Below are 15,418 nucleotides of genomic sequence, written 5' to 3' on the forward strand. Positions count from 1 at the left end.
GCTGGAATCTAATAGCAGGTGTGCTATAGTTTTCTTCTGAAACATAATTTTTCTCTCTCCAGTTCCCCATGTAAACCAAAGATAATTCTTAGTCTAATCAATTTATTTACAAAATAAGTTTTGTAGTATACTTTGCCTGATTATTTGTACAAATTATAACAAAAATAATGAATGGCCATACAGGCTCCTTTAAGTTGGCTTTGCTAGAACTTTTTCATAAGGAATCTCAAATTACATTTTTAAAAGCCTCCTAAGGCTAGGAAAACAAGCCAAGGATTTGTCGTCTGGTTGTGCCTGTAATACCTGTATGAATTGGGTAAAATCCTCTCTTCTTGGGGTCCCAGAATATCTTGAGGTTTCTGGGCCTGTCAGAAAGTGATATTCTTTACTTATCATAAGGTCAGGAACCTTGTAAGAGAACCATGTAAAAATGTATAATGCCACTCTTTTCAAGGGGCTTTTTATTGAGTTTATAAAGTCAACTACAATTCCTCAAAGCAATCTGGTGATATCTAAAAATATGCCATTCCAATAAAAGCTTTGGTAAAATTACCAGTGTTCAATGTGCCTGTTAGCAAAAAACAAATATATTCTTATTGAACTTATGCAAATAACTATATTGCCATAAAATGAGAATACTCATTATTAGTTTCCATATTTTGAAGAAATCAGCTAAAGAGAAAGGTAAACGTTTCGATTTTGCTTGCAAATGTATACTTTAGCCAGTTGCTATAAGCTATGAATAGCTGAAAAGAAAATAAGACAGAATATGAGTCAGTAATGTTGCAAATATAAAAGTCATAAAAATCATTTTAGTCCTCTATCAGTTCAGCAAATTGAAATAACTTTTGATTGATGTTGAGTTAGCAATCTTCATTAATGTATCAGTGTTTTAGTTAGAGTTCTGGAAGATTTTACTTAGTCCAAAGGTAAGATCACTAAAGTTATCGGAAATCTTTATTCAAAAATTCTTGTTGGGGTTCTTTTCCATGAATTTCCTTGAAGAAGAAGAAAATTTTGGACTATAGCTGATTATAAATAACTTTTTGAGAAGACTTAAAATGAAACAATAATTGTTTGTGGATGACGACAAGAGGATGTTTTTAGTGGATTCACCAGTGGAACAGGTTTCTTTTTTCATTCTGGAATACATGTATACTAATATAACTGAAACCTATTTTTCTAACTTTTATTTAACTTCAGGGGCACATGTGCAGGTTCATTATATAGGGAAACTTGTGTCATGGAGGTTTGTTGCACAGATTACTTCATCACCCATATATTAAGCCTAGTACCCATTAGTTATTTTTCTGATCCTCTCCTTCCTCCCACCTTCCACCTTCCGAAGGGCCCCAGTGTGTGCTGTTCCCCTCTATGTGTCCATATAAACAGCATTTCTTATTTGACAATGTTTCCTGTATGATTTTAACATACCAAATAAGTGTTATATGTCTCTCCTGGACTTCCAGGGGTTCCTCTTTTATGTCCAAGTTAGTACAGATCAAAAGATAATTTTAGAATTTGAAATTTAATTTTTGGAAATATTCAAAGTATTAAAGGTTTAAAACACTCGATATTGAAGTTAAAAAAATGTTTAAAACACATGATCAAAATAGGATCAGAAGTCAATGCATAATAATAGTCATTTATTTTGTGGAAATGATAATTCAAAAGTTTCAGAAAGCAAAATTTGTTATTATTTGATAGAGAAGGGGTTTAATACCCAATCAAGGGACCTAATAAAGACAACATGAGGGAAACTCTCCCTGCAACTTAATTATTTTACAGTTTACTCAAAAAGTAAACAAATCTTTTACTACCTCTTATTACTACTACACAAAATTCTTGTTCTAAGGAGAAAACCACGTTTTAGTTTTAGTGTATTATCAATACTAAAGCTAATTTTAATAAAATGCTATAACCAAATCCATCCAATCTCAATCAGTTTTGACCTCACAAGATAAGATTTCCATAAACCTTTTATAACCTTTTGGAATTTTGTATTAAAAATGATCAGTCTTCTGAGAAAACCCTGTGGCAACATAGGGGCACAGACTGTGGCCTTCCACCAGTGTGCTTCTGATATTAATGCTCAATTTTTAGAAAAACGTATAAATAATTTCTTTCTAATTTTAGACAATTTGAACACACACAAAATTTCTTTCCCAAGATTAATCTTCTGCAAACCCTCTACAACTTGCTTAAAATGTTCTGCCACTACCTAAGCAAAAATTCTATGGATAAATACCTTGGTATTTTCCTGATCAGAAGACAGCTATTTTCACTAAACCAACAATATTAAACTAGTCTTATTTACCAAAGATTTACTCAAATCAAGTGAACTAAAAGGCACTTGAGCTGGTTTTGAGACAGGATAGTTCCCTTGGTACCTTCGTGGGACTCACAAAGGGGTGGCTCGGTTAGGCAGCCCTCAGCACTCAAACCCCTGGTGGGAGGGTTAGCAAGCAGGTGAGCTGGTGCAGGAGCCGGGGCCAGTGCCTTTGGGCGCCTGCAGGAAAAAACACTGTACGGGCCCATGGCAGCGCCTAGGGGTTGCCTACGACCCCTAGAGCCCCAGAGGATGTGTGTTACTGTGTGGTCCTTTAGCTTTGTCATCTATGGATGGCTTAAGTGTTTAATAGCTCAATTAGTATGACGGCCTCTTCGGCCTCTTCCCCCTCACCTCGGTTCTTGTCCAGCATCCAGGAGGAGTGAGGTCACACAAACAATTTGGAGGGTGGTGAATGTGGAGGATTTTATTGTATGGTAGAAGTAGTTCTCAGCAGGAAGGGGAGCTGGAAGGGCAATAGAGTGGGAAGATAATCTTCCCCTGGAGTTGGGCCATCTGTGGCAGAACTCTTCTATGAAATTCTGCTGTCAAGCCATCCCTCTGAAGTTAAGCTGCTTCTCTCTAACATCCAGCTGGTTCCTCTTTTCTCCTTCTCTGCCAGTGGATCTTGGAGTTGTTATGGGTACAGGGTGGAGGGTGGGGCAGGCCAGGGTGGTTTTGGAAAAGGCAACGTTTGGGTGGGAAAACAGGGATGTGAAGTTCTCTTTTAGGGCCTTGGGTCCAGGCTTGAGGGTGGAGCCCTCGCCAGGGAACCACCCTCTTCTACCCAGTATTTCCCTGCCTCCTGTCTGTATGTAGTTTCTATCTTTCTGATAAAATACCTGATTTAACCACTTACATTTTCTTTAAGACAGTTAATTGGAGGTTGTTCATATATGTTGGTAGTAAAATGTCACATACACATGCCACATATAAACATATAGACATACAGGACACATGGAAGCAAATTTTGTATTAATAGCTTTATAAGGTTCTCCATTTGCCAGTTTGCAAATAGTTTCTTTCTGCTTTAGACTGTCAAGCCCCAAACAATTATTAGCTAGGCTATCATAAATTTACAATCCCAAAGACATGACTCAGGTGAAAATTTACATCCCAAAGGCACAGAACTTAGATCTAAACACCATTATTTACTGGGACAAAGAAGGGCATAAGTAAAGGCCCGGTCAAGATAAGATTAGCAGTAAAAATATCTTAAGCAAAAGTAAGGTGTGTTTTATAAACTTTAAGGCACTGTTTTTCCTATCATAAAAGTTTCTAGTAGCTTAGGTGCAGTAAGGGAGATGCTTCTGCAAGCAGAGATTTCCTTTATATATGTAAATCTATTTTACAAAGAGTTTCAAAATAGCCAGCTAAATGCCAGAAAGTCATATTTTGGAGATCAATCTAGTTAGATAGGTGGTATTCTCAACTTAGCTTATGTATTGATTAGATTATTAACTTGAGGGTTGAGCCCTTTAGTGAATAGCAAAATGAAAGCATTTGCAGTTTTGGGGCCCTAATATTGACATATGTGAAAAGCAGGCAAAACTGAAAGGCAGTGCACCTAGATATTTAAAATTGAACGGTCCCACTTTTACACTGAATTCTGAGATGAGAATCTTCTCATTCTCAGAAGAGAGAAATGCCACAAGACCGGGCTATGCAATATTTCCACAATGCACCTCACTGCAAAGACATTCCCTCAAGACTGGTAGGTGACCCAGTGCCCATCAGCACACTCTGTGATCAGACCACCCTCCCACAGGAGGAGTTTTATGCCTTGAGGGAAAGTGTTTCCTCCACCTTCAAGTGTTCAAACCTGTCTTTCTATCTAAGCACCCGAAGAAATGAGTAGCCCCGTACATTTATAATCATTCACTGCAACTGATTTCAGCTACTTCAGAAACCACAGTTTTTGCCAGTGACTTGTCAGTCATTGCACACACAAAATTCAAGTTGTAATAGTGCAGAGTGACCCCTGGAACCCCAAAAGCTAAACAGATCAGCTACTACTTCTAACAGCTCTTGCAAATCTTTATTATTAGACTCAGTTATGGAAGTACGATTGCCCATAATTATACTTCCTTCTTGAATGATCAAAAAGACCCAGTGAGAGGAACTTTGGTCACCCAAGAAGAATGTTTAGATTTGTCAATAGAACTGAGCTGTGGAATCTCACCAATTTTAAAGATTACAAATTTTTCACTTCAGCCATAAGATTACACTTTTTCTTTTCAGAGAGAAACTATTTTTTCCCCAACCAAAATTTTAAATGAGATAAAAGATTGAAAAACTCTTTTTTTTTTTTTTTTTTTTTTTGAGACAGTCTCACATCGTCACCCAGGCTAGAGTGCAGTGGCATCATCTTGGCTGACTGCAACTTCTGCCTCCCAGGTTCAAGGGTTTCTCTTGGCTTAGCCTCCTGAGTAGCTGAGATTATAGGTGCCCACCACCATGCCTGTCTAATTTTTGTATTTTTAGTAGAGACAGGGTTTCACCATGTTGGCCAGGCTGGTCTGAACTCATGACCTCAAGTGATCCTCTTGCCTTAGCCTCCCAAAGTGCTGGGATTACAGGTGAGAGCCACCGTGCCTAGCCAAAAGATAGAAAAACTCTAAGAATTAATTAAAAATAACACTAGCTCAAAAAGAAAAAGTGAAAGTCACAAATGTGCAATCAGCAGAAACTCTAGAGAATAACAAATGGAACTCCTACCTTACAGTGGAGCTTCAATTCCAACCACGTTGAGGCAGGAATGTGTGTGGTTTCAATAAGTGAATTAGTCTGAATCTTCAACCAAGAATGGAGCATTGAAATCTGAGGAGGGCTTACCCTGTTGACTGACCTCCATTGACTCTGGTAAGGTTAGATGAATGAAAGTTAGGCTCATACCAGGGCTCCAGCTGTCAGCAAATTGAGGGAGATCACTGAAAGTCTGCTTCAGGTTCCACCTGAGTCACCAAAATGTCCACCTTACATAACATAAGTACAGAGCTTATTTGAGCTCAAAGTTTGAAGATTGCCACCCAGGAACCTAGATTCATGTTGCCCTGAATATACAGTCCAATTGGCAATAGTTACAAGTGGATCTTGAAAGGAAAAAAGAAGAGAAGTTGTTTATCAAGACTTTACGTTAAAATAACATAAGCTATTAATTGGTTCCTTGTTCTTTGTGTCACAAATTCTAGGAATATGAAGATAAAGAGTGAGAAAGCTGGTCAGGAACAAAAATGCCTTTAAACAATTGCCCTTAGGTATGGGTACTCAAGGAAGAGAGCCATGACTGAGGTCCTGTACTTATGTCTCTCTGGGCCTGATAAATGTTGCATATCTCACGTTGTTCAGCCTGCTCTGAGCTATTTTTCTTTTCTCAATAATATCTAGGAATGAAATATGGCTGCAGCTAGGAGATTGATTAAAAGTGGTAATGTATTCCAAAGTCATTTATGGTATGACTTTTCTAGACCTATACTTAATTTTCACTTTATCTCAAATTATTTAAGTTTAATTTTCTGCCATTTCTTTATGAAAATTCCTTCTAGAAACATTAGTCTGGCTAAAAAAAATATATTTAGATAATTATGCCTCTATATGAGTACACAGATGAGTGTCCCTACTGGGGTAATCAGGTAATCCAAGTGAAAGAAGTAGTTTCTAGATGGAGTATAAGGCAAACTTTATTTCTTATATGCTTCTTGAAACACACAGTCTTTGGGATAATTTTTTTACTCCTATGCTGTTGATAGCTTTATGGTGTAGGCATCAAGATGCTGAATGGAAGCAGAGTTTCACTCCAGATGATTCTACTGAAGAAAATTAAAGAGTATTTACAAAATATTTACAGAAGCAGTGTTAAGGGAACTGGCAAAGAGATGTTGATGTTCCCAGAGAGGAGCAGCAAAGGGAGACCCTTACCACCCTGAGAGCTCAAGGAGTAACCAGATGTGGCTGAGCACAGTGGCTCACACCTGTAATCCCAAGCACTTTGGGAGGCCGAGGTGGTGGATCACAAGGTAAGGAGTTCAAGACCAGCCTGGCCAAGAGAATGAAACCCTGTCTCTAATAAATACAAAAATTAGCCAGGCGTGGTGGCAGGCGGCTATAATCCCAGCTACTTGGGAGGCTGAGGCAGAGAATTGCTTGAACCCGGAAGGTGGAGGTTGCAGTGAGTCAAGATCGAGCCAGTGCACTCCAGTCTGGGTGACAAAGCGAGACTCCATCTAAAAAAAAAAAAAAAAAAAAAAAAAGGAGTCATCAGAGAGGGGTGTTTCCAGAGGTCAGTGAGAGCTAGAGCCTCAGAGGAGGGCTTGCTTGGAAGGACTGTAGACAGGGAGAGATGCAACACCTACTAGACAGAAGGGCCAAAACAGGGAGAGAAAGAGGGAAAATCACTCAGATTTCTCTCTACTCTTGCCTTTTGAAGTTCTTTCAAGCTTCCATAGGCAGAACCCAATAGAAAACCAGTAAACAGAAGAGCTAAGATTACACAGTTGATAGAAGGGTCACTTTCTTGGGGCATAGAGCAGGACAGAGAGGACATCTAGGAAAGGGTGAACAGAAATACAACACTATCCCTGTATAAATTAAGTTAAATACTTTTTCTTTTCTCTTAACTATTAAAAATAAACAATGCAAGTTCAGTGACAAACAGCACCTACTATTTTGCCTTAGGATGGGCAATTGATACAGATTGGTAGGAATAATGACAAAGTGACTTCCTTTAAAGAACAAAACTGCTCTTTTACTCTATTCCATGGTTGCTGTGATGTCTTTTTTTCTGACACCAAATGTGTGGGTTTTTCTGACATCAAATACCTTATTTTTGCATATCAATTCTCCAATTCTCTGACATCAATTGGATGTCCTATAATTTAACTCAGTTTTGACACAAACTACCTGATCATCATCAGACTCCACAGGTGTAAGGGCTCAGTTCCATACCAGCTGCAAATGGAGTGCCCAGGTGTATTAGTCCATTCTTATACTGCTATGAAGAAATACCTGAGGCTGGGTAATTTATAAAGAAAAAGAGGCTTCATGGACACACAGTTCCACATGGCTGCTGAGGCCTCACAATCATAGCGGAAGGCGAAGGGGGAGCAAAGGCATGTCTTACATGGCGGCAGGCAAGAGAGTGTGTGCAGGGGAACTGTTCTTTATAAAACCATCAGATCTCATGAGACTTACTATCCTGAGAACAGCACAGAAAAAAAACCACCCCCATGATTCAGTTACCTCCTACCAGGTCCCTCTCATGGGACATGAGAATTGTAGGAGCTACAACTCAAGATGAGATTTGAATGGGGACACAGCAAAACCATATCACCAAGCTACCCACATTTCTTCCCAGCAACTACAAAATGTGGGAGTACCCAGAACTCCCCAGGTCAGGTTTAGTAACTCACTAAAATGACTCTCAAAGCACTTTATGTTTACCAGTTTATTATAAAGGATACAACTCAAATGAAAGAAACGCATATGGTGAAGTATCAGGGAAGGGGTGTGTGGCTTCTGTAGTCTCTCTGAGCTCACTACCCTCCTGTCATGTATCAACGTCTTCACCAACCTGAAAACTTCCTGAACTTTGTTGTTTCTAGGTTTGATTGATTAAATCATTGGCCCTTGGTGTTTGAGCTCAATCTCCAGCCGCTCTCCATTTCTCAGAAGTCAGAGAGGGTGGGGCTGAAAGTTCCAACCCACTAATCAAGTCTTAGTCTTTCTTGTGACCAGTCCCCATCCTGAAGCTACCTGAGTGACCTCATTAGCATAAACTCAGATGTGGTTAAAAATAGTCTATTCTGAACAACACAACATACCCTTATCACTCAGGAAATTCCAATGGTTTTAGAGGCTGTGTGTCAGCAACCTGAGAAAAAGACTAAATATATTTTTTATTATGTCATAGTTGCCATGCAGAAAGCATGGGTTAAACTGTCCCATCTATTAAAAGGAATTATAAATTTCAATTTTCATGTGAAATCTCCGGAGTTTCAAATGTTGACAATCATTTCAAAATTTCCAAAATCTCTTTGCAGTCCAAATGGAACATACCTGTAGACTGGGTTTGGCCCGTGGTTTCCAGTCTCACATACCTGACACAGAACTGCGGACCAGGACTTTTCAACCCTGGCTGCACACTGAAATCACCTGGGTATCTTTGAAATCTTTCTACATGGGCCTCGTGCCAAAACAATTAAGTCAGAATCTCCTGGGCTGGGCCCTAGAGATTGGTATTTTTAAAAGTAGTTTTCTGATAATTTTAAGGTACACTGATTTTAAAAGTAAGCTTCTTATTTTGGAATAAGTTTACCTTCACATGAAAGTGTAATGATAATATAGATTTTCTATATACTGCACACCCAGTTTTCCCCATTAACACCTTAAATTACCGTGGTACATTTGTCAAAATTAAGAAACTGACATTGGCATATTATTATTAACTAAATTCCAGACTCTATTTGGATTTTGCCAACTTTTTCTTTAACAAATTCTCTTTCTGTTCCAGGATCCAATCCAGTTACCATATTGCATTTAGTTGTCCTGTCTCATCAGCCTGCCCTGATCTGTGATAATTTCTTAGGCTTTGTTTGTTTGAATAGTACTGGCCAGGTAGCCTGAATGTCTCTAGATCTGAGTTTGTCAGCTATTTTCCTCATGATAGGACCCTTAGTTTATATGGGTTTTGGGCGAGAATACCACAGAGGTGAAACACCCTTGACATCTCATATCAGGTTATATTCCATTTTTGAAAACAACTTCTTGAAGTAATAGTGGCTGGGTAGAGTGGAGCTAGCAGGACCCATCCTACTCTTGAACAGATTGAAGTACATCAGTCAGTAGAGAAAATCAGGAGGGATGACATGAGGTCAGCAAGGGAGCTGCATCTCTTCCAAATAGTCTCACAATTGAGAGTCATGAGACAAAAGTTCTATTCCAGGTTCATCCACTAACTAGTTTTTAAAAAAGCCATTCACAGTCTTCTAGTGTTACTTTCTTCATCTGTACAATGTAGAAGTTGATATCTGAGGCCATTTCCAGTCTTGAAATTATGTGATTCTCAAACTCTGGAATGTGTTTTCATTAGTCAAATATTGTCATCCACAGTTTCATTTCCTAAGAGGAATGTGTTGTAATGCTGAGCAAGATATCTCAAAATGTCTGGTTTCTACAAAAGGGCATATAAGGGAGACCTCTCAGCTTCACTGTTTGGTACTTAAGCCATTTGTATCCTAAGAATGTCAGGTGCCTGGCAGGAAGAAAACAAATTGCAAAAACTGAGAAGAAAATTCATCACATTCATTCATCTTTGTTTCTCGGACTCACCATTTTATTCCTTCCATTACAATGGTTTAAGAAAGAAATGACATAATTTGTTTTTGAAATGTCAGAAGGAGTGCACAGTTTAGTACTTTAAAAAATATTTTAATGTTGACCCTGTGCATACGTAAATCTTACCAGAAATGAGGATGACTGGCTTACAAAGTCAGATACTCTAAGTTGCCAATAGTTTGTACAGAGCCTGTGATTGCAAAACCACAAACATTTCACAATACTGGAAACCTCTAATTAACCATAATAAATGACAAGATGGATTTGTTTTAAACACATGGTTAATAATGCTTATTGCTTTAAGACCAAAAACTGTGTGATTGTTTATGGAGGTGACAGAGGTAGGCTGCAAATGGTTTTGCAAAGTATATTTCTACCTCTGCATATTTAGTCTGACCCAGAACATTCTACTAATATTGTATCAGCCTCTCATCTGATGTAATTTGCCTGTGGGAATTGTATTGGCTGTTAAACTAGCTCCTCTTAGTAGCTGTTTAAAAAAAAAAAAAAAGGAAGAAGCAGCAGCACAATTCTGTGGTGTGTTTCAAATGACTGAAGTCAGGTTCCTAGGTACTGAGACAAGAAAGAATGTCAAACAGGACCTTTAAAGTGTATTTATATTTAAACATCAGACCTAACAGAAAACCCTGAAGCTTTATACAATGATTAGAGCCTTGTAAGAACCTAATTAATGTATTGTCAGGTGAATGGTTGGCCTGGCACTCGAGATGTTCTGAGGGACACAAGGGGTTTCAGGTACCACCTAGGAAGAATAGATACAGTTGTAGTGATTCAGTGGCCCATCTGAAAGGGACCTATAAAGGCAGCCGTGTCTGGCGTGCTGTCTTTTCAGACTCACTTGATAATGCTAGTGTCAGTTTCAACTGAAGCGTGTGCCAGATTCCAGATAGCTTGAGCTGGCATTTCAGAGAGGTTAATTGTGAAACTTGAGAAGAAAATGGGCACATTCTTCCTAAGATGGCTATTCAAATATAGTCTCTTCCTGCTCCCCCCCCCCCCCACCAGAGCTTTCTGGGTCTCAGTCTCATTTTTGTTCTGCTTCCACATAAAATGCATGAGGAACAGTGGGACTTTTCCCCTTGGCAGCTCCTATATTGCCATCTTTGCTGGGACTGCTTTGCCTTGTTAAAATGTGCCCCGTGTATTAAAATGGAATTGTCACTGCTGGGTGGTGCAGCATAACATGGTTTGACACTAAGCGCCGGCAGCTACAGAAAACAGACTTTTATTGCATTTATTCTTTCAGAGACGGGAGTCTCTAAAGGCTCACAGCAGACATTCACTTAGTTAAATCTGAATGAACCCAAAGTGAACAATCTATGCTGCTGTCTTTGTGTTCATAGAAACAGCCTCCATCCAGCTTGATATGACTGTAAAACAGTGTTAAGAAAAGACGATCATACTTAGAATACAGAAGGGAGGACTTGAGGCTTTCAAACAAGAACAAAAATATTTTAAGTGGGTGGAGTGGGTTAGCCACTTGATTTTCTTTTTTAGCTTCCTCTCTATTCCCTAAAATGTATTATGTAGAATAAACACGCACACACCCCTAGTATTAGTCTTCATTTATAATTCCATGCCATTTTAAGACAAAGAGAAGGGATTTGATTTGTAGGACTCTTGCAAGCAAGCTTTAGATTCTTAACTGCCTTTTATCCAGGCGAGTACCCAGAGAGAGACTGAACAGAGAGGGGGCTTTGAGGCATAAACTTTGCATTCTGTCACTCTCCTCGAAAAAAAATTCCATAAAGTAACATCTGTAGCAATTAAGGGCTTACATTTCCTCCCCCATTCATGTCTCTGCTAGGAGGGAAGGTTACTTTGCCTAAGAGACAATAGTGGATCCTGTGGGAAGAGAGAAAGAACAGTTAGAATTCTTTTCTTCATGGAAATGGAAGTTTTCTACTTTCAAAAAGAAAAAAAAGAAAGAAAGATTAAAAAACAATTGAAAGACTTACAGTAAAAGCTTCCACTGGAAAGGAAACTTGAAAGAGTTAGGAAAATGGTACTTAGCTGTTCCTAAATATTTAGAATGAGGAAAGACTCCTCTTGCCTTTCTTATCCAAACATCTTCTGATACAGGGGAACTTGTGAGTGAGTAGTAAACAAAATACGGTTTGGGTTTTTATTTTTTATCTATTAACATTGCATTCTGAATTTTTTTTTTCAAAATAATACTTATGTGCATCCCTTGGGTCACCTGATGATATACATACTAACCGTTTATATTAAGTTAGGTTCCTGCACTCTATTGTCATAGAAGGATCAACTACATAAATTAGTGTGAAAGATGACAATGTAGATCCCTTTGTTAAAAGCACTGTTAAGAAGTTCAAGGTGGCGACAGCAGAACTTTAAACCAAGTGCAGGGTTGTTCTAAGTGTGGGGCTCTGTGTGAAGACATAGGCCTCATTCCTGTAAATTCAGCCCTGCTTGGCGGTAGAGATTTGTCATATGTATCAATACAGACAGATGCACACTCATCCCATGCTTCATAGGAATGTACATCTGAAAACAAAACTTCTTCAGAAAATAATTATAGCTCCAAAATGTAACTTGTTCCTGATATCATCTTCAAACTTGTTAAACAGGTGATACAGATGCCCTGACTTCCTCTCTCAGTTAATTTTTAAGAATTTCCCGGGCAAACCTTCCACTGAGCCATATGCTTGCTCTCTCTACCACACTGTAATAAGGACGCATGCCCTCCAAGCTGCCCAGCTCAGCCCCCTGCCCTAATTACTTCTCCAAAAGCCTTTCCTAGATTCTGTGCCTCTTCTCAGCATCATCTCTGACTTCTAGGATTCCTCTCACATTTGAATTCTTATAACTGTGATAAATATGTATAACTGACTTGACATTTGTTAACATTTTTTTCATATCTTGTTTCCTTTGCCATGTAATGTGGTCCTGTAATATAGCCATGTAATATGGTCCTGAAATACATATAAAATTTAGACATAGGAAAGTTTTACAACTTGGCATTGATGGGCACCATTCCAAGAAAGCTCGTATTAATAACAGCAGAAAATCTAAAATTATACTTTGCCTTTTGAACAAATTTTACACATTTCATACACATTCTTTCATGTGTATGTGTGCTGTTTCTTAAATTTATTTTTGCCTCTAGTATACTCTTTGGAAGACTTAATTTCCTTTAATCAGAATTAATCCTTAATTATTATCCTCCCCATCCAAGCTTATAAAATAATAAAGGCCAGATATTATTCATTATTTGGAAAATGCTACAAATATTACTGTACTTAAGATATGGTAATATTGCCAAAATTTAAAATATGTTGGTCTGGCTCAAAATGTTCATGCTTCAGGTTGTATGTGAGATGCCAAAATTTGGCACAAGAACACCAGTTTAGGAATATTGATAAGATAGTATGAAAAAATAAGACATTGTCCAAAATTCAATATTGAGAAAGTACGGAACCTAAGGTTTGTATATATATACTTACCTTCCTTCAAGATGTAGGACCCCACCTAACTCTTTGGGTGTCTTACATACAGTGGATTTTCAATAAAAATGTCATAACACTGACGACTACATTACTATACCAATCAGTCCTTTAGGCTGCAAGCTGTTCAAGTAAAACACATCTTGTCGACTTCTTCTGTGGAATCCATCAGTAGTATAGCCTGTAGCTATAGCACAGGCTTTACTGTTGCAGAGGTGTTAGTTCAAATCTTGACTTTACCTCTTATTGGAAAGGTAGTTTATCTGTCTAAGCCTCAGTGCCCTTATGGATATGAATGACAATAACAAGATCTACCCATCAGGTTTGCTAATTCATCATTCAACAGACATTTGTTGAACACTTTCAATTGCCAAACATTGCTGAGTGAATTAAAATAATGCCTCAGGGTTACCTCTGAAAGAAGGCTCAGAACAGAGCCCTCCACATAGACATCTTTCAAAGAGTGAATAATACTTTCTCAGCATTGATGAGTTTGCGATGTTCTCTTATTAATCTGGTCATCATGGTCATGACAAAAGTTGGCAATTGGGGTACATTTCTTAAATCAAGTATTTCTATGGCTTTCTGGTTTTCCTTTACTTCTTAAGTTTCTTTTTCTTGACAGCCATATATGACGTCTGGTTTACCTTTTTTTCCCAGAATGGAGTCTACTGAAAAATGTGAAGTGGTAATTCAACATTTTAATGGAAAATATCTGAAAACACCACCAGGCATCCCAGGTAAGAAATGTCACTAATTAGTCACTAAATGATGCCGAGGCTTAAATTGCTCTTATTAGAATAAGTACATGGTAGAGCCTTTGTTGATCACTGCAGATTTGGGGAGTTTGCTTTTATTAATGTGTATTTTTAAAAAATACTGTGTAGCAACTCATCTTTCTCAAAAACTTTTTGGTAATTCTTCTTTGGCTTTTTGAATCTCTGCTGCTAATTTTGTAAAGTGGATTAGAAGAAAACCATAGCAAATAATAGTTAAAGAATGATGTGCTGGAAGTGATGGAAGTTTATGACTCAGCATTAATATTAAAATTGCAATTTCTTAGTTACAAAATACCTAAACAATGATATTCACAATGAATCCCACAAATTGATGCCAGCCCTGAAACATTTCTTACCAGTCCATGACAAGAAAAGTACAGAAACTGAGAGAAAACATTTAGAAACTTGTATAATGATTTGACAATGTCATGAAATCTGAGTGCATAATTTTCTTTTACAAAAATATTGGTTACTGACAAATTGGAAATGTTAGAAAATACTGTCTATTTATCAGAGCTAGTTTGAGAAGCCCCAGTCTGAACTATCCCAGGGCATTTCACACTTCCCAAGGCAAAATTCCTAAGGTTTTATATACATCATAAAGTGTTCTAACTTTATACTATTAAGAATTACATTAAACATGAAATAATTGGATTTATTATGTGTATCAGAGCTACAAATGCCAGAACTTGAGGCGGTAATGTATGTGGAAGGTTTTAATATTAACTAAGTAAAGTTTTAAATATAATTTCTATATAAAAATTAACAATTGAATGAAGTATTAAACTAAGAAAAATTACATAAATAATCATCTGAATAAGGCAGGTTGGTTTATTTGTTGGTATTTTATATACTGTTAGTCTCAGAGGAGACTAAGGTGACTTCTTTCATCTTACAATACGTGGCTTTCATCTTTATAAGCTTGATTTCAATAGTGTTTGCTGTATAATGCATCTACTATTTAAAACCCATCAGAGAGTTCAGAGGTTGAGCATTTTAGTTTCTTAAAATATATTGAGTTTATAGATAAGAGGAAGCGTATACAAAAAGAGAAATATTTTTGTGGAGGGTTTTGTAATGACTTGCTTTGTTTAAGGGGGATGTCAAGAATGCAGAAAGACCCTTCAGACAGACAACTTGCATAATCTGAAAATCTAAAGTAGCTGATTGCTGGCTAATCAGTGAGTCAACATATAGTGAAGACTGTGCCTTGATTTGGTTAGCTTCCATGTGTAACGTTCCCTTGGGAACTGACTGCATTATGATCCAATTGGAGACATATGGTGTTGTTAAGAAAAGAGTTAGCAGTTTTCATCTCAGCATGTTAGCTGCCCTTGCATTTTAGCAGAAATACTTTTTTTTTTTTTTTTTTTTTTTTTATAAACAGACATTTTAAGACACTTTACTCAAACCTGTCATCGAGTAAAGGAGTTGCATTGTTTGTGGACTTTCCTCTTATTTGTCCTATTTTATCCAACAGAGACCTATCT

General features: G+C 37.7%; 1 protein-coding gene across 5 annotated transcripts in view; it reads left to right on the forward strand.

The window, feature by feature from the left end:
- RBMS3 (RNA binding motif single stranded interacting protein 3) overlaps nucleotides 1-15,418 on the forward strand; it is a 760,896-nt gene that overhangs the window by 466,935 nt on the left and 278,543 nt on the right. For all 5 annotated transcript variants that reach the window (XM_025375203.1, XM_025375206.1, XM_025375204.1 and 2 more), the window contains exon 6: nucleotides 13,810-13,889. In XM_025375203.1, coding sequence (XP_025230988.1) covers nucleotides 13,810-13,889 — 80 coding nt within the window. The remainder of the gene's footprint in view (nucleotides 1-13,809; nucleotides 13,890-15,418) is intronic.

Source organism: Theropithecus gelada, chromosome 2 (assembly GCF_003255815.1).
Source record: "Theropithecus gelada isolate Dixy chromosome 2, Tgel_1.0, whole genome shotgun sequence".
Classification (NCBI taxonomy): domain Eukaryota; kingdom Metazoa; phylum Chordata; class Mammalia; order Primates; family Cercopithecidae; genus Theropithecus; species Theropithecus gelada.